This window comes from Scyliorhinus torazame, chromosome 15, assembly GCF_047496885.1.
Source record: "Scyliorhinus torazame isolate Kashiwa2021f chromosome 15, sScyTor2.1, whole genome shotgun sequence".
Classification (NCBI taxonomy): Eukaryota; Metazoa; Chordata; class Chondrichthyes; order Carcharhiniformes; family Scyliorhinidae; genus Scyliorhinus; species Scyliorhinus torazame.
The window spans coordinates 11,524,860-11,544,364 of record NC_092721.1 but is presented as its reverse complement, the minus strand read 5'-3'; the positions used below and the strand labels follow the sequence as shown (position 1 = coordinate 11,544,364).

The following is a 19,505-nucleotide window of genomic DNA, read 5'->3' as shown; positions in this document are numbered from 1 at the left end:
TTGGTCTTCTCGAGGGTGGCACGGCAGCACAGTGGTTAGCACTGTTGCTTCACAGCACCAGGGTCCCAGGTTCGATTCCCGCTAGGGTTACTGTGCGGAGTCTGCACGTTCTCCCCGTGTCTGGGTGAGTTTCCTCCGGGTGTTCCGGTTTCCTCCCACATGTCCCTAAAGACTGTTCGGTAATTTTTGACATTCTGAATTCTCCCTCAGTGTACACGAACAGGCGCCGGAGTGTGGCGACTAGGGGCTTTTTGCAGTAACTTCATCGCAGTGTTAATGTAAGCCTACTTGTGACAATAATAAAGATTAGATTATTCTTTTTGAGTGAGAGGCAGTAGTCTTGACCCCAACCAATAAACTCTCATTGGAGCATTAAGTGTGCGGGGCCACTGTAATTAACAGGTTTCATCTCTTCAGGGATGGGGCATGGAACGTCTAGAATCTGAAAAATCACCAGTGTTCTGTAAAGTCAGTTATTCCTAACTCAGGAGGAGGGTCCTTCAGTCTCCAGAACACCTTGTTTGAAGTTTGTTTAACCCTAGGTCTAATCAGATAAGTGTACGGATATTTTGGTATTTCAGGGCAGGTTTGTTTGCACTTAAATTCGCATTGGTTTCCACGTGAATGCGTCCGCCACCATTCAAATCATTTCAACCTGTTAAGTGCCTGTGTCACATGCATAAAGAAAGACATTGCTGTCCATGCTAGGTTGAGCATGTGAAAGTAATGAATTGCAAATCCTTGGTAAATTATTTGCACTTGATGCGCATTTGTGACTGGTTCTGAGAAATCTTCCAGAGTTTCTACCAAACATAGCTGTCTACTTTCATTTGGGCCAAGAAATTGTTATTCCGTCATGTATCAGTTACTGTGCTGACCTCTGGAGTTCAAAGTTGTCAGGTTATATGGAACAACACCCAGAAGCCTTGAGTTATTGCTTTATTGGGGTACAAGGACATTAGGCAATAGGTAACTCAGTGATTGGTGCAAGGCATTCTGCATCTCCCAAATCCATGTCCATTACCATCTAGGACAAGGAACACCACCATCTTTTAAGTTCCCCACACATACCACCCCTTCTTGGAAATATATTGGTTTAATGTCACTGTATTAAAATCCTGGTTCTTCCTTTCCAACAGCACAGTGCGTGCACCTACACTAGAAAGACTGCAACAGTTCAAGAAGGCAATTTCTCAAGGGAACTTAATGATGGGCAACAAATGCTGGTTTTGCCAGTGACGGCCACATCTCAAGAACAATTTGTTTTTCAAAATTGAATGCACTGACTACTTGGTCGATGTGTAAAAACATATGGATGGCACAGTGACCAGCACTGCTGCCTCAAAGCACCAGGGACCGAGTTTGATTCTGACCTTGGGTGACTGTGTGTGGAGTTTGCACGTTCTCCGCGTGTCTGCGTGGGTTTCACTCGGGTGCTGCTGTTTCCTCCCACAGTTCAAAGATGTGCAGGTTAGGTGGATTGGCCATGCTAAATTGCCCCTTAGTGTCCAGTGATGTGTGGGTTACATTACAGGGATAGGGGAGTGGGCCTGGGTAGAGTGTTTTTGCAGATGGGTCGGTGCAGACTCGATGGGCTGAATGGCCTTCTGCACTGTAGGTTTTCTGTGATTCGGGAAATCTTTCCAGGTAATAAACAAATAAATGCAATTTAAGGAAAATAATTTCTAAAAATGCAAACCGGACTTCGAATACACATAAATACACATCACCCTTATTATCAATTTGCATTCCTTCTTGTGATGAATGTAAGAAATTGTCATATTTTATATTTTGTGTTTTTGCAGTCTGGTTATTAATAATCTAGGTTAAAATGCGTGCAGTCAGTTGTCACTAGAGCTGTGACTAAAAGTGAGGTAATCCATGATTTTTGCAGGGGAAATGTTTTGCGAACAGATATTAAAAGTGTTTTCACCTGTTTGCAGATAGAGAGCTAATGTAATATATCAGTTTGAGGCTGGCTAAACAAATCAAGGGATATCTTGTAACAAGAGACAAAAGAAGGCTGTGTGCTTTGAGTGCAGCTGGTGTAGCTAATGGGAGGAGCCAGGTCAATCTGGAAAAGGGAGTTGCCTCTAGGACTCTAAGCGGAGCAGAAAGAAGGTTTTCAGCTTGTTTTTTTAAAAAAGTTTTCTCTCTTCAAGGACTCTTCACTAAGATAAGCAAGTAAAACCTGGTTGTTAACTTTATACATAAGCAGTATTTGAAATATATGGGTTTGCTTAGTTGGAATGTAGAGGCAGGTTTCAGGATGCAAGTTGTACCTGTTAACTGTAAAGCTATTTCTTTGTTGCTAACGTGCTTAATTCTGTGTTCAAATTAAAGTTTGTTTATAACATAAAAGCTGTCAACTGGTCAGTGTTATTATTCCTGCGGTGCAGTGCCATTTCCTTACAGTTTTATCGAATGCAAGTAATTGGGTTGTAGGCCGGGATCTTAACAGAAATTGGGGTTCTGATCCGGACCCATTAACACTCCTTTAATATTCCTGATTCTTTAAAATCCATTTGCCACACAATCCTTTCCTTCTCCAAACATTCTGATATTTTTTTCTGCCGTTTAGCAAACACGGTTTCAAAAAGGGCGGCGTCCAGTTAAAGTAAAATCAAAGTCAGGTCCAGAATGCTAAAATAATTTTGGCCGTGGATGATCATCTAGCCTTTTTATTTCCGTTTGATATTTAAAGGTTGTCCCAAAATATTCAGAATTAACAACAACAAATCTCGATAATTATAATATCTGTTTTTAAAAAAATAATGAGGACTGTACATGCATCACACATAAAATAGTATGCATTTGATTCTTTGGATATAAATTTGAACATCAGACATGGAGACATATGAAAGAATACTGAAAGTTGCAATGTTGTAAGGGTACTCCCTGTTTATACCATTGTTTCCCTGTTACATTTTTGATCCATGGATGATGCATGGACATGTGCCTTTAAGGCAACCCTGGAACTTGAATTCAAGCAGAAGAAAGCAGTGGCCTGTGCTTTTAATTCAAGCAGAGGATTTCAGCAGCAGCAGAGATCACAGTGTTAGCCTGTGCTGCTTCAACCCGGAGCTGTGGACTGACCGGCATCAATGACAGAGATGGGCTGGGACTCGGTTTGATGGATTTGGCCGGTGGCCAGTGAATTGGCCCAAAAGGCTGCGCTCTGCTCGGTAACAGGCGGTGAGTGGATCTGATCCCCCTAGAATGTTTTTCAGAGCTCCAAGGGTTGGGTTTGGTTTCAGTTTTGATCTTGGCGGCCCAGGAACGGACCTGTTGTCCTCCCCTCTCCATTCTCCTCCAGAAAGGCTGTGTTTTTGAACTGGCAGAGAGCCGGGATGATTCTATGTACGGGCAGAGTCCAGAACCGGCCGACTCTCTACAGAAGGGTAAAGGCCTGAATGCGAACCTCTAGCTGAAGGTCCAGTTTGATGAGAAATAAGATGTTTCTGCAGAAAGCCTGCTGCCTCTGAGTATTGTGTTCTCTAACCTGGGACGCTGAATGAGTGGATGACTCTGTGAAGGAGACCATTACTTCTGTAAACCAGACACTTTCATCAGCAAGAAGGCTGGGAAGAAGTGTGCTAAAGAACCACCTCTGTATGTTTGTGTGTGGGTCGAGGGTGAGAGAGTTAAAATGGGTAGTATGTATTAGCTTGTTATCCAGTCGTATTTACTGCATATTTCATGATAGTTCGTATTTTAAATAAACAATAATTGTGCTTACATTTACAAACCTACTGACTGTAATAATTGGGCAGCCAAGGGCTGAGAACTTTGGGAATTTTTATAAGAATTATTGGTTAATTCACTTGTGTTGTGTCTCCGGGACGAGTGGGGCTGGAATTGTGTCGTGCCATAATTTGGGGCTCGCGTCCAGGATCTTTGGAATGGTATACGGTGAAGTTTGGGTCACAGAGTAAATTAAAAGAGACACAAAGTTCGTAGTTGTATAACAGGATGTCTTTGGAAACTGCTAAGGGTTTTCTTGAGGTGGAAGCCTTATCTCTGGTTTACTTAAAAGACCTTTGCAAAGACACGTTAGTCGAATTGGTAGGTGCATTAGGAATAGAGGTACCAGCGAGAGCTGAGCAGGTGGAGATAATTGAAGCGATTGCTCAACATTTCAATTTGAAAGAAATGCACGAAAGACAGCCTGAGAAATGGCAACAATCAACAGAATTGGCTAAAATCCAATTACAAGTGAAACAATTGGAAACACAGCAAAAAGAAATAGAGATGCAGCAAAGAGAAATGGAGAGAAAGCAGAGGGGAAAGGAAAAAGACAAAGAAATGGAGATGGAAATGAGGAAGTTGGAATTAGAGAAAGACTTCTTGCATAAGGCACTGGAAATGAGTGGGAAGCTGCCAGAAAGTAGAGGTGAGCCTAATCCCGGAACGAACCCAGTGGCAATATGTTTACATTTATACAGACCCTCCCAAAATTTGAAAGGAAGGAGGTCGAGACATTTTTGGGGGGCTTTCGAGAAAATAGCAACTCCAGTGGCATGGCCAAGAACAAAGTGGACATTACCCTGGCAGAGTAAACTGAAGGGCGGGCACAGGAAGTTTATGCCTCCTTGTCTGAGCAGGAATCTAAGAATTATAATGTGGTAAAAAAGGCTATTCTGGATGCAAATGAATTGTTTCCTGAAGCACATAGGCAGAAGTTTCAGAATTTAAGGAGACAGTCAGGACAGACTTATGCAGAATTTGAAAGGGTTAAGCAGAACAGTTCGAGCATTGGGAGTTGAAACTACTTGTGAGGCTCTAAGAGAGGTCATTCTTTCAGAGGAATTTAAGAGGACGATTATGAGCTAAGCCATAAATTTAAAACTTTGATCATCACCCCCATACTTTTGAACAGGATAGGGAATGGATGAGAGGAAGGCAGTTGGCCAAGGTAAAGAATGTGTAGCTGGGAATGCTCTAAGACCGTCTCCTCAGACGACAAAAGAAGGTACTGAGGGTGACCCGGAAGCCTAGGTGTTACCATTACAACAAGGTGGGACACGTTAGTACAGCCTGTTGGAAGTTGCAAGGGAAGCCCATGGGGTTAGTGGGGCTACATAAGGAGAATTCTGAAAAGTGAGCAAAAGTGGCGAGTACTGTAGCTTTAACTGGGCTTAGGAGACCTGAGGTTATCACTGCTGTGGGAGCCGGTGGGACGAATGAGGTAGATGAGAGATATGCCGGGTTTGTCTCTAAAGGGAAGGTCACCCGATTTTCCTCAGCTGAGGTAGCTAAACCCATAATTATCTTAAGGGACACAGGTTCTACTGAAACTCTCATACTGAAGAAGGATTTGGTTTTCCCTTTAAGAGAGCTCAATGAAAGTTGAGGTATTAGTGAAGGGGATAGGTGGAGATTACATCCCAGTTCCATTGTATAAAGTATAGTTGAAATATGATTCAGAGTCAGGTCCAGTAGTTGTCGGAGTGGTTAAAGAATTCCCACTGGAAGGAGTGATTTTGGGGAATGATTTGGCAGGAGTGAAGTTGGTACCTTCACCCATGATTGCAGAGAATCTGAGGACAGTTCTGCAGATAGCACATGAGATGCTGACAATAAGGATGTGAGAGTTAGGAACACTCATGAGACAGTAAATGACTCAAAGAAAGAAATGTTGAAAGATGTTGATCACATCCACAATGGTAATTGTAGTGAATCTGAGTCAGCTGCTACTGATGAAGTTATCTCTATGGGAATGATTCCTCACAGAGACTTGTCAACAATAAAGTCTAGTAGAGAACCAGGTTCTGAGAATTCTCAGACTGAAGGTGACCATAAGAAAGAGGAGTTTGAATTTAATAGTAGTGACAGTGATGAAGAGTCAGACAGCAATTCTGAGTCTGATTTTGTTTCTGATTATGAAGTAATGATAAACAGCTGTTAGCGAATAGACTGATCACTAACTAATCTTGAATAAATAGCAAGTAATTGTTCCAAAGCTAGAAAGAAGACAGCAAATTGGAAGAAGAAAGTGAATTTCTAAAAATAATTTGTAACAGCCATTGCCATTCACTTCAGGTGCAAATATTTCCCAGAGCATGCCTGCTCTGATGGATAGTATACATGATAGCATGGCATCAGTTAGTCAGGATGAAGACAGCAAACTGTGAAGTGACACCAAGCAAATGGCTGGTTAACCCGCATCTTTTTAAAGGTCCACAGTGCCTCTTCGAGGTAAAGGAAGCAAGTAACAAAGGAGATGAACGAATCAGTAAACAAATATTTTTTTAAATTAAGAAGAAGGTGGATGAAGAATCCTGTAGAGGTTCTGCCACAGTGTCGGTTAACAACAACTAGAAAGTTCATGGCACCGATAACGTGTCATCCTCTGATTCTGAAAGCAAAGAACAATTGAATCCTGGAAAGTACAAATTGTTTCAGTCTGTATTACCAAATGGAGATAAGGGGTGTGATTATGAAAACTCTAATGAGCAGGTAAAAACCGTAACACAAAGAATGGTGCATATAAAGTCAACTAACTCTGAGAGGATTGAACCTGCGGCAACACTTGTTGCTGATGGTAACCATGTGAAGGACAAGAGAGAATGTAAAGTTGGAGGGGTTAAAGAGTCTTTATTGGTTAAAAATGAACCCAAATCTCTCTCAGCATTGACAATACTGCTTGTAGGTTGACTGTAGAAGATCCATAAAATTTGGATAAACATTAATTGGACAATCAGAAAAGACTGACTGCATTAGACAAGATACTGAGAGAGTATAGACAGAGTTGCACCAGGGGGCACTCGGTTTAATAATCATGGTGTGGCCCTGAGAACTCTGAACCAGTAAAGCCATATCCATCTTGACTAAAACCACGGAGACCGGCTCAGTTGGAGACTGAAATACAATGCATGTTGGACATGCCTCACCGCTCCAGGGACCTGGGTTCAATTCCGGCCTTGGGTCACTGTCTGTGTGGACTTAGTACATTCTCCCCGTGTCTGCGTGGGTTTCCTCCGGGTGCTCTGGTTTTTTCCCACAGTCTATAGATGTACGGGGTAGGTGGTTTGGCCGTGATAAATTGCCCCTTAGTGTCCAGGGATGTGCAGGTTAGGTTATGGGGTTGCAGGGATAGGGTGGGATGTGACTGGTGGACGGGTGGAATGCTCATTTTAAGGGTCAGTGCAGATTCGATTGCCCGAATGGCCTCCTTCTGCACTGTAGGGATTCTATGTTGCAGAGGCAAGCGAAAACGCTGTGGTCCACAGAACAAGTAGAGTTTGAGAGATTGGCGACCATGTTAGTGGACGAACCAGTGCTGACCTTTCCAGACCATTCAAAATGGCCACTGAGGCCAGTGACCTGGGGGGTAGGGGCAGTGCTACTACAAGATGACAATGCTGGAATAGAGGGGCCAAAAACATTAATCCGTGACAGAGAACATATTCCACCATTGAAAAGGAAGCCTTAGCCTTGCTACTAGCCCTGCAGCACTTTGAAGCATATGTCTCACATGACAACAAACAAAGTTTGGTTTATATACACCATACTCCACCTGCGTTTATAGAGCAGTTTAAAACTCGGAATGCAATGCTATTCTGTTGGAATTTATTATTACAATGATTCAATGTTAAGATTGTACACATTCCCGGAAAGTATAATGTGATTGCGGATGCTTAGTCACGCACATAAGGGCTGACTAGTTACCAATGTAGAGACTGGGAAGGGGACTTGTAGAAAGGGGATGGTTTGGATGGATATGTGTTTCTGACTTATGTCTCGCACACCTCATAATGAAATGGCCCTGCCCTGAAGTTTCATTTGTTTAGGTGGGGGAGGTATTTAATGTTCCTTCCCGGTTATTCCCTTATTTCCACTTTTTAAAATTTTTGCCTTTACATTTTTGATCCATGGATGATTCATGGACATGTGCCTTTAAGGCAACCCTGGAACTTGAATTCAAGCAGAAGAAAGCAGTGGCCTGTGCTTTTAATTCAAGCAGAGGATTTCAGCAGCAGCAGAGATCACAGTGTTAGCCTGTGCTGCTTCAACCCGGAGCTGTGGACTGACCGGCATCAATGACAGAGATGGGCTGGGACTCGGTTTGATTGATTTGGCTGGTGGCCAGTGAATTGGCCCAAAAGGCTGCGCTCTGCTCGGTAACAGGCGGTGATTGGATCTGATCCCCCTGGAATGTTTTTCAGAGCTCCAAGGGTTGGGTTTGGTTTCAGTTTTGATCTTGGCGGCCCAGGAACGGACCTGTTGTCCTCCCCTCTCCATTCTCCTCCAGAAAGGCTGTGTTTCTGAACTGGCAGAGAGCCTGGATGAATCTATGTGCGGGCAGAGTCCAGACCCGACCGACTCTCTCTACAGAAAGCCTGCTGTCTGTGAGTACCGCGATTTCTAACCTACAGGGACCCTGAATGAGTGGATGACTCTATGAAGGGGACCATTACAGTCTGTAAACCAGACACTTTCTTCAGAGAACGTGCTGAAGAACCACCATTCAAAGCAAAGGCCATCTATTGACTCTCATCCTTATTATTTTTCACCGCTTTCCATCCCTCCCCCCAACTCTGTTTTTGACTCCCTTGTGGATAGAGGGTGGGACAGGTAAAGTGGGTAGTAGGTATTAGCTTGTTATCCAGTTGCATTTATTGCACATTTCATTATAGTTCTCGATATAAATAAACAGTAATTGTGTTTCAACTTACAAACCTGGTGACTGTAATTATTGGGCAGCCAGGGGCCAAAGACTTTGGGAATTTTTATAAGAATTATTGGTTAATTCACTTGTGTTGTGACTCCAGGATGTGGGGGCTGGAATTGCCCAGGGTGTCGTAGCACATGTGTTTACAACTCACTTACTCAATCATATTGCAGCTTTTGGAAGTAATGCTGAAACTCTGGCTGGTATAACTTGGTAGGGTACGCTAAAATAATGTTAATTGTGAGGGACGTCGAACACAATTACCAGGAAATCAGGGCAGGTGTCACATTTGTTGTCTTGCACAAGCAGCATGGTTGAAGGTGAGTTATTCTCAGTCTGTAAGTTCCGTCTGGGCTGATGTTATGTCTGGTTGACTTTAATGAATGTGTTCCATTTGCGACATTTCAGAGGTTTGATTGAATCACCAGAACAGATCCGTTCTCAATGCCAGTCTGTTTCTCTGCTGCCTCTTTTTCCTTTGCTAGTTCCTGCCCTATCTCAGCCTCCACCTCCAGTGGATCCACGTAAGTGTAGAAATAGGCCATGGTGGCGAATACTATGCAAACCGCTATCAAGAGCGCGGCGAATAAGATGTACTCAGCCCACTGTGCAAGGAAGAAAAGACAATAATGATTAGCAATGCAATCTCCCAGTCCACTTGCTGCCCAATGTTCTCTCTTAACCTTGTTTGTTTGCACGGCCTGTTCAATTAAACGTGCTGTCCCTTCCGTAAGAACTAGGTGCAGGAGTGGGCAATTCAGCCCCTCGTACCCGCTCCGCCATTCAATACGCCATTCTAATCTCTCGTCTACAACTCCACTTTCCTGCCCGTTCTCCGTAACCCTTCACCCCGTTACTAATTAAAAATTTGCCTATCTCCTCCTTCAATTTACTCAAAGTCCCAGCATCCACCTCACTCTGGGGGAGTGAATTCCACAGATCCACGATTCTTTGAGAGAAGTAATTTCTCCTCATCTCAGTTTTAAATCTGTTACCTCTTATCCTAAAACTGTGACCTCTCCTTCCAGATTGCCCCACAAGAGGATGTGCTCTATGTCTACTTTGCCAATACCTTTTAACACCATATATACCTCAATTAAATCTCCTCTCATTTTTCTCAACCCAAGAGAGTATAAGCCTAAACTGCTCAGTCTCTCTTCATAAGACAAACTTAATGAACCTCCTCTGAACCGCCTCTGAACCGCCTCTAACCTTAGCAGCAACGTGGGTTCTGTCCCATCTGACACAAAACGCAAAAGAATAATTGTAGTCCATTTATACAGCGGGTCAACAGTAACCTCTTTATCAGCTTCCACACACATTATGATGCATTTCTAATCTGACATCATAATAATCTTTACTAGTGTCACAAGTAGGCTCACATTAACACTGCAATGAAGTTGCTGTGAAAATCCCCTAGTCGCCACATTCCGGCGCCTGTTCGGGTACACAGAGGGAGAATTCAGAATGTCCAATTCACCTAACAAGCACGTCTTTCCGGACTTGTGGGAGGAAACCGGAGCACCCGGAGGAAACCCACGCAGATACGGGGAGAACGTGCAGACTCCACACTGACCCAAGCCGGGAATCGAACCTGGAACCCTGGTGCTGAGAAGAACGGAGCTAACCGCTGTGCTAACGTGCAGCCCGTCATGATGTGAGTTGCACTTTGTACTGGGGTCCGTTAACACAATTCACACCAGGCAAAATTATTGCCATGTGACGCCATGGCTGCTGACAATGAACTTGAACACCTGGAGTTTCTTTTGTTTTTGTTGGATTTTGCTGTTTGTAAATCCGCTTTCAGGGTCTGATGTCCTGGTCAACAAGCAGCTGAATTCGGAGAGTCACATTATTGATCCCGAGTTAGTTTGCAATTCAAAAATAAATTGCCACTGCGATATTCCCAATTGTTCCTAATCCATACACAATGGTGGGGGGGGGGGGGGGGGGGGGGGGGGGCAGGCAGGGGAGCTGCTGGTGATGCGGAGAACCACCTGCACCACTCACAGAACATCCTTCCACGCTATCAATACAGTACTGCACCTCATTCCCAAGGATAAAGAGCCGAGGGTTCTCTACACTGCCAACCAAATGCAGAGCCCAGTCTCTTCTACATGCAGAGCATAGCACCCTCTACAATGCCAACCCAATGTCCCTCAGCCCCAACACTCCACAAAATGGGTGGCACAGTGGCACAGTGGTTAGCACCGCTGCCTCACAGCTCCAGGGATCCAGGTTCAATTCCGGCCTCGAGTGCGGAGTCTGCACGTTCTCCCTGTGTCAGCGTGGGTTTCCTCCGGGTCCTCCAGTTTGCTCCCACAGTCCAAAGGTGCGCAGATTAGGTGGGGTTGCTGGGTTACGGGGATAGGGTGGTGGCGTGGGCTTAGGTAGGGTGTTCTCTCCAAGGGCTGGGGCAGACTCGATGGGCCGAATGGTCTCCTTCTGCAATGTAAATTCTATGAAAATGCACCAATTACACCAGTGTCACATTGCCACATCTCAGTTGATTGGCACGACACCTCAGTGGACCTCGTGGTTTCGGAGCAAGATTTCCAATTTTATACAAATTTTCTTCCAATGTCAGCCTAAACTCAGTTGGACATCATCTTAGATTCTTCTGGGGATGGGTGGGATTGGGGGCAGAGGTTGGTTCGAGGGATATTGTAATTATATTTATTCAATGCTGCATCAAGGAATCCTTACATTGTGATCCGGCACACAGCATTAGCCATGTGGATTTAGATCCTGTTATTCACATACCTGCTCCTGAATAGTTGAGGCCTCTGCTACTATTAGCACAATAATGTTACCAACTGCATTAGTCAACAGCCAACCAGCCTGGAGCACTGATTTCATGTTGGAAGGTGCCTAGAAAGCATAAAACAAAAATGAATTTAAAGATCACCACCGTTGGTCTGTGACAAGAGGTAAAAACATCTGATAATTGTTCAGATGGCCATAATTATACCGGACGATGTAGAAGATAAAATAATGTTTTCCGGCAATGTAATGAACGAATCAAAGCATTTCCCGGATAATCAGATAGGATTCAGAAACAGGCCATTCGGCCCACTGGTCCATACTAGTGTTTATGTTCCACACAAGCTTCCACTCACCCTACTTCATCTCACCCTGTCATCAGATCCTTCTATTCCTTTCTCCCTCAGATACTAGGATGAGATGAAGTAGGGTAGGCAGAGGGTCATGTGGGGGATAAACACCAGCACAAATCAGGAGGGCTGAATGGCCAGTTCCTGCACTGTAAACTCTAGGTTTTTCTTAACTCATTCATGGGATGTGAGCATTTATTGCCCATCCATATTTGCCCTTGATGAGATGGTGGTGATCCGCTTTCTTGAATATAACTGAGTGCCTCGCTCGGCCATTTAAAAAGAATTTCATTTACGGGATGTGGGCGTCGCTGGTTAGACCAGCATTTATTGCCCATCCCTAGTTGCCCTTCAGAAGGTGGTGGTGAGCTGCCTTCTTGAACTGCTTCAGTCCCTGCGGTGTAAGTATACCCACTGTGTTGTTAGGGAGGGAGTTCCAGGACATTGCCCCAGCGACAGTGAAGGAACGGCGATATATTTCCAAGTCAGGATGGTGAGTGACTTGGAGGGGAACCTCAAGGTGGTGGGGTTCCCCAGGAACATGCTACTCTTGTCTTACTAGTGGTAGTGGGTTTGGAAGGTGCTGTCTGAGAAGGCTTGCTGAGTTTCTGCTGGTACACACGGCTGCCACTGTGTGTCAGCAGTGGAGGGACTGTGTGTCAGCGGTGGAATGTTTTTGGAAGGGGTGCTAATCAAGCGGGGCTGCTTTCTCATGGACGATGTTGAGTGTTGTTGGAGCTGCGCTCATCCAGGCAAGTGGAGAGTATTCCATCACACTCCTGACTTGTCCTTTGTAGATGGTAGATCTTTGGGGGAGGTGAGTTACTTACATCTGACATCTTGTTATCCATTAAACTAGACAAATCCTCCCGAAGTATATTCTTAATAAGTGATGAATACTATTGGATTACCAGCAGGGTTGAAGCTTATAATTACACCAATCATCGAAGATCATCAATGTTATCCTTGATGACTGATCTATAGAACATTCAGGATTTCGTAAAGTCTGGCACAATATTGGGTGTTTGTCAAGTGGGAGAAAATGTCCAATGATTAGCTCCTGTTGGAAGGTCTGAAGGGGATTGTGTCTCTAGAAGGATCAAGCTTTGATGGCTCAAATCTTTCCTCTCATTCTCTTCTTTCTGATTGTGGCACAATCGTCAGACATTAGACAGCTGATACACTGGAAATCCCAAATTGTGTTTTGCTATTAAGTGTATTTAATTACCTGTGAGTAGGAGAACGCCAGGCCCGTGACAGAGAAAACCACTTCACCGCTTGTGATGAGAAGATACTGAGGAATCTGCCATGCCATGTGGACAGAGTTTGGTTCAATGTCTTCAATATAAGTTATTTTAAAGTTTTCTGTGGGACACTGAACGGACAGAATGGACAACATTGTCACCAATGTGGAAATTTAACACATCTTTAAAGTAATTGAATCTACAATGAACGTACAAGAGTAAGAAAGGCTGGATACAGTAAGAGCACAAAAAAATCACAAGAACGCAAGAAATAGGAGCAGGGGTAGACCACTTGATCCATCGAGCCTGCTCCGCCATTCCATATGTTCATGGATGGTCTTTGGCTCCAGCTCCTCTTTCCCGTTCGCTCTCCATGTCTTTAATTCTCTGACAGATAAAAAAATCCGTCTATTCCATGTATTAAACGATGGAGCATCCACAGTCCTCTGTGGTAGATAATTCCAAAGGTTTGCATAAAGTACTTTTTCTTCATCTCAGTCCGAAATGATTGGTCCCTTATCCTGAAGCTGTGTCCTCATGCTCTAGATTCCCCGAGCAGCGGAAAACAATCTCTCCGTGTCCACCCTATCGAACCACATCAGAATTTTATAAGCTTCAATGAGATCACCTCTCATTCATCTAAACTCCAGAGGTTATAGACCCAATTTACTCAGCTTCTCGTCATAGGACAACCCGCTATCTCGGGGAACAATTTGGTGAATCTTCGCTGTACGGCCTCCAGTGCAAGTGTATCCTTTCTGAAATGTGGAGACCAACGCTACACAGAGTATTCCAAATGTGGTCTCACTAGTAACCTGTTCGATCTTATCAAGACCTCCCCCCCCCCCCCCGGCCACACACACTCCAGGAGCCCGGTGGGAGTGGCCACAATAAGGACATGGAACCAGATCAGGCACCATTTCAAGTTGGCGAGATGTCCATAGAAGCCCCCAAAGGTGAGGATAGACCACATTTGGGACATGGAGGGACAGAGGGACACTGGGAGCGGAGGACATGCACGTGAACGATAGACCCTGGGGGAACTCTCAGAGAGGCTCCAACTCCCGAAATGGGATGAGGCCAGATACCTGCAGCTGCGCAACTTCCTCCGCAAGGAGATAAAATCGTTCCCCCAGAGATCTTTCCGGACACACATTTCGGACACAATGGTAGAGCTAGACTGGTCAGGGGACGACAAATGTGGAAACATCTACGGGCAACTCATAGAAAAGAACAGGAGCCCATCGGACAAGACCAGTTGGAAATGAGAGAGAGGCTGGGCATGGAGACAGGGGGAGGACTCTGGATCGAGGCGCTTCACAGGATCAACCACCTCCTCCTGCGCTGGGCTAAGCCTGATGCAGCTCAAGGTGCAAAGAGCACACCTTACTAGGACACGCAGGAGTGTGTTCTTCCCGGAGGTGGAGGATAAGTGTGGGCGCTGACAAGGGGGGCCCAGCCAACCACACCCACATGTTCTGGTCCAGCCCCAGACTCAGTGTTCTGGACGGCCTTTTTCGAGGCCCGTCCAAGGTTGTGGGGGTCAAGACTGAGCCGTACCCATCTGTGACGGTCTTCGTGGTGTCAGAGCACTCAGAACTCTGGACAGGGAAGGGGGCGGATGCCCTGGCCTTCGCCTCACTGATAGCCCGGCAGAGACGTCTGCTGGGCTGGAGGTCGCAGCGCCACCTAGGGCCCTGGAGTCTGGCCGAATTCCTAAAACCGGAAAAATTAAATTCTTGATAAGGGGGTCCGAGGAGAGATTCCACAAAGCGTGGAAGAAGTTCACAAACTTCTTTGCAGACCTGTTCGCAAACAGCAAGTAACTGCGGAGGAGGGGGCACATGAAGAGCAGGGAGGAAGGGGGTCGGGGGGGGGGGGGGGGACAGGGAACACCATCTGGATGAAAGGGAGCTCACTTATAGAAGGGAAGAAGGCCATTCTCAGGAGTGGACACGGATCCCTCCTACACGCGTCAAACCGGGGAAGCGGACCATCTTAACCCCTTCAAGAACTCAAGGGGGGAGACAGAACTCTCTTCCCCCCCCCAGCAAAACCAATGTAATTATAAACTTTGTAAAGAGTCCTGGCAGTAATTATAAATGCATCTGCAAAGGTGTGTTTAATTCTTAATACTAAACGTTAAAAACCCCAATAAGACCACTTTAAAAAAATCTATCTGGCACACACTAATGTAAATAATGCAAGGAAATGATATCACTGGGGCTACTGTCACAGACGTGGCGGCAGCTTCGCGATACTTGTGTTGGTATTGTTATTGTTTTGGTTATTATTATTGTTTTTATAGATTAAGCGCAAAAACTCCAATGAAATTGATTTTTTTTAAAGAGAATCCGAGCCTAGTTTGAGCAACATGTGTTCACCCAATATCAACCTTAGAATGGATGGTGAGTGGATTCCCAAAGCCAGTAATTCATAGATCCACACCATCCCTACAGTGCAGAAGGAGGCCATTCGGCCCGTCGAGCCCGCCCCGACCCTCCGAAAGAGCGCCCATTCATGAATTACTCACCTCTTCATTAATGATGATAGTGAAAGAACTTCCAAACCCGAATTCCTTTGAATCTTGCGAACACAGCTTTCCATTTATGACATAGGAAATCATTTTCCTGAAGCAAGCAGATGATAAAATTAGAAATTCAACAATGAATATTTCACGGGTCAACGCCGTTTGGTTGTAGTAGCCACTTCGCGTTCTGATTCTCAATCCCTGCCTTTCTCTTTATTTAAAAAATATTTTTATTCAGGTATTTGAATATTTTTATAAAAATAACATTATCAATGACATCAACATGGTATAATAAACACTCCCCCCCCCCCCCCCCCCCCCCCCACTCCCCCCACCCCGGAATACTGCTTCTGCCGACATTTTAATTTTCCCCGAGAAAGTCGCCGAACGGCTGCCCCCTCCGGGTGAACCCGACCATTGACCCTCTTCAGGCGAACTTTATCTTCTCGAGACTGAGAAACCCAGCCATGTCACTAACCCAGGTGTCTACACTCGGGGGCTTCGAGTCCCTCCACATTAACAAGATCCGTCGCGGGGCTACCAGGGAGGCAAAGGCCAAGACGTCAGCCTCTTTCGCCCCCTGAACCCCTGGCTCTTCCGACATTCAAAGATCACTACCTCCGGACTCGGCACCACCCGTGTTTTGAGTACCGTGGACATTGCCTTAGCGAAACCCTGCCAAAACCCCCTAAGCTTCGGGCATGCCCAAAACATGTGGAAATGATTTGCTGGGCATCCCGCGCATCTCGCACACCTGTCCTCTACCCCGAAGAAAATCCCTGCCTTTCTCTCTTTGTAAGAGCCTTACAACACCAGGGTAAAGTCCAACAGGTTTTTTCGAATCACTTGCTTTTGGTGCGCAGCTCCTTCATTAGGTGAAGGAAGAAGCAATTCTACCTTGAGGTAGCTGAGGAAGGAGCTGCGCTCCGAAAGCTAGTGATTCAAAACAAACCTGTTGGACTTTAACCTGGTGTTGTGAGACTTCGTACTGTGCTCACCCCACTGGCATCTTCACATCTTTCTCTCTTTGGCCTCCTTACAGCAACACCCTCACTAAGCCAGCAGTGTTGGTGTAACTAACATTAGAGCTGTTATCCGTGTCTTTGTAGGAATTGGGGTGGGGGGTGGTGGGAGAGTTCAACTCTACCCATTGCTCTAGACTGTTTATGGGAGCAGCACACAATGAGTTAAAAAAGCTGTCAGCCGAAAAGGGATTCTTTGTGAAGCAGGCCTACGGCAAGAATGAGTGGCTGAAAGAATGTGTGACGGTCATTCATCCAGGTCTTGATGGTCTGGGAGATGTTGGGGCAGCACGGCAGCATAGTGGTTAGCACAATTGCTTCACAGCTCCAGGGTCCCAGGTTCGATTCCCGGCTGGGTCACTGTCTGTGCGCAGTCTGCATGTCTGCATGTGTCTGCGTGAGTTTCCTCCGGGTGCTCCGGTTTCCTCCCACAGTCCAAAGATGTGCAGGTTAGGTGGGTAACTTGCCCTTAGTGTCCAGAAAATGTTAAGTGGGGGTCATTGGGTTACGGGGATAGGGGATAGGGTAGATACGTGGGCTTCAGTAGGGTGCTCTTTGTAGACTCAATGGGCCGAATGTATTGTAAATTCTGTATTGTAAATTCGATGATGAAGGGCTTAAGTGGACCATATATCGTCAGTAAAGACTAGTTAGAAGGGATTCCAAAGACCAAAGTGCATCTTCTTGGCCCAAGGCTGTTAATTCTTTGCAGGTTTTTTGACGTGTTGTGATTCGGAGTAGTGTGCACAAAATCAGCTCCCCCCGTCGCAGCGTGGACGCTCCCACCCGCGGGATCTACCCGGCTCACCGGGCCTCACAAGATCCAACGCGATCTCGCGGGATGTTGCGATGTAAATCCCGCCTCACTCTTTGGTAAATCTGCATTTTAAAGAGAGGCAGCTGGCCGCGTGTTCCCCATTCAGACTCCTTATTCAATGCAAGTCGCGCTGAATAGCCATGTGTTTCTTGGCACTGCGAGTCCCGGGAAACACGTGGCTAAACGCGCTCCCTAGGGGACTTTGTTCCCTTTTGGGAGAGTCATGCACCTAGTGTCTAAAGGTAGAATTGCTATAAGAGATTTGAGTAAAACCATTGTATGATGTAGTCATACTGGATTATGGACAGTGATGTACCAGAGCCCTTATAGTGAATTATGAGCTCAATAAAATCTTGCACACATACTGCATCATGTAGTATTGATGTACCTGAATACACATGTTGGATCGTTTAACATGTGCTCATGAAAAAGCTGATTTTGGACTTCCGGTTGCAGCAGGGATGAGCTAGCCGCACGTTTCGGCGGCTCCAGCTCCGACGGAACTTCGGGCTCTTTTAAGAGCCCCAACGGGGACTTGGACGGCCGTAAAACCCGGTGCGAGGCGCGAGGGAAGGGAGTCCCCCCCGAACGACGGAGGGAAAAACCGGCGGCGGCGGCTGCAGCCCGAAGGATCTGCAGCCAGAAGGTCAGAGGGCGTGGAGCAAAATGGCGGCGGAGAAACCACAGGTGACATGGGGGCCTGAGCAGGACGAGGTGGTGAGACGGTGCGTGGACCTGCTGAAGAAGGAGGTAATGACCCCGTTGTTACAGGCAATTGAGGGGCTTAAGGAGACTTTAAAGACCCAGGAGACTGACCTTTGCGTGGTGGAGCAGAAGGTATCAGGTATTGAGGACGAGGTCCTGGGCCTGGCGGTCAAGACTCAGACGCACGAGGCACTTCATAAAAAGTGTGCTGATAGGATTGAGGCCCTTGAAAATGGAGCGCGAAGGAAGAACCTCAGGATACTAGGTCTCCCGGAGGGTGTGGAAGGAGTGGACTGTGGAGCGTACGCAAGTAAGATGCTGAGCTCACTGATGGGTGCTGAGACCCCTGCGGGCCCCATGGAGGTGGAGTGGGCAAATCGGATCCCGGCGAGAAGACCAAAAGCGGGAGAACCACCAAGGGCGATAATCGTGCGATTCTACCGCCTTAAGGACAGAGAAGAGGTCCTGAGATGGGCTAAAAAGGTGCGGAGTAGCAGATGGGAGAATGCGGTGGTAAGGATCTACCAGGATTGGAGTGCGGAGGTGGCAAGAAGGAGGGCGAGCTTCAACCGAGCGAAAGAGGTTTTGCACAAAAGGAAGGTGAAGTTTGGGATGCTGCAGCCGGCAAGACTATGGGTCACGCATCAGGAGAGACACTATTATTTCGAGACGGCGGAGGAAGCATGGACCTTCATCAATGAAGAGAAACTGGGCCGGAACTGAGGGACTGATGCTGCAGGGAACTGTTATTGTTGTTATTATTGTTTTTGTTAATGGGATGATGAAAGTTAATCGAGAAGTAAACAGGGAAGGGGGGGGACACTGGGGAAATGTGGGCGCCGGTGAGGGGGGAGAGGCGGGACATAGTCAGAGAATGGGGAAGGAGAGGGGGAGGGGAAAGGGAGCTGCGCCATAAGAGGCGGATCAGGTAAAGTGATGTTCCCGCGCCAGAAAGAATAAGGCGGGAAAACAGGCGCAAGGCGGATGGGAGTTCCCTCACACCGGGGGGGGGGGGGGGGCCGAGGAGTGAGCAGGAGTAGCCGGGGTCAGTTGAAGTCAGCTGACTTACGGAAGTGATATGAGGGGAGCAATCAAGCTAGATAGGGATCTAGCGGGGGTGGGGGGGGGGGGGGGGGGGGGGAGGGGGGAAGGGGGCAACTGGGTTGCTGCTGCGGAAATCCAAAAGGAAATGGCTAAAGAGAGAGTGGTCGGGGGCGGAATGCGACGCTGGGGGAGCGAGCGGGAGCGCGGAGGCGGGATATGGGACTGGCCTAGAGAAGGTAATGGCTAGTCGACACGGGAGGGGGGCAGGTAGCCCCCCAGTGAGGCTGATCACGTGGAACGTGAGAGGCCTGAATGGACCGATAAAAAGGGCCCGAGCGCTCGCGCATTTGAAAGGA

General features: G+C 46.5%; 1 protein-coding gene across 2 annotated transcripts in view; it reads right to left on the bottom strand.

Annotated features, from left to right (window-relative positions):
* Positions 1–2,649: 2,649 nt before the first annotated feature.
* The window catches only part of LOC140391522 (solute carrier family 15 member 1-like), a 65,949-nt gene continuing 49,093 nt past the window's right edge, over positions 2,650–19,505 (bottom strand). For both annotated transcript variants that reach the window (XM_072476096.1, XM_072476097.1), the window contains exons 20-23: positions 15,565–15,661; positions 13,016–13,162; positions 11,438–11,545; positions 2,650–9,279 (exon numbers count right to left, since the gene is read on the bottom strand). In XM_072476096.1, coding sequence (XP_072332197.1) covers positions 9,079–9,279; positions 11,438–11,545; positions 13,016–13,162; positions 15,565–15,661 — 553 coding nt within the window. In that variant the 3' untranslated portion in view covers positions 2,650–9,078. The remainder of the gene's footprint in view (positions 9,280–11,437; positions 11,546–13,015; positions 13,163–15,564; positions 15,662–19,505) is intronic.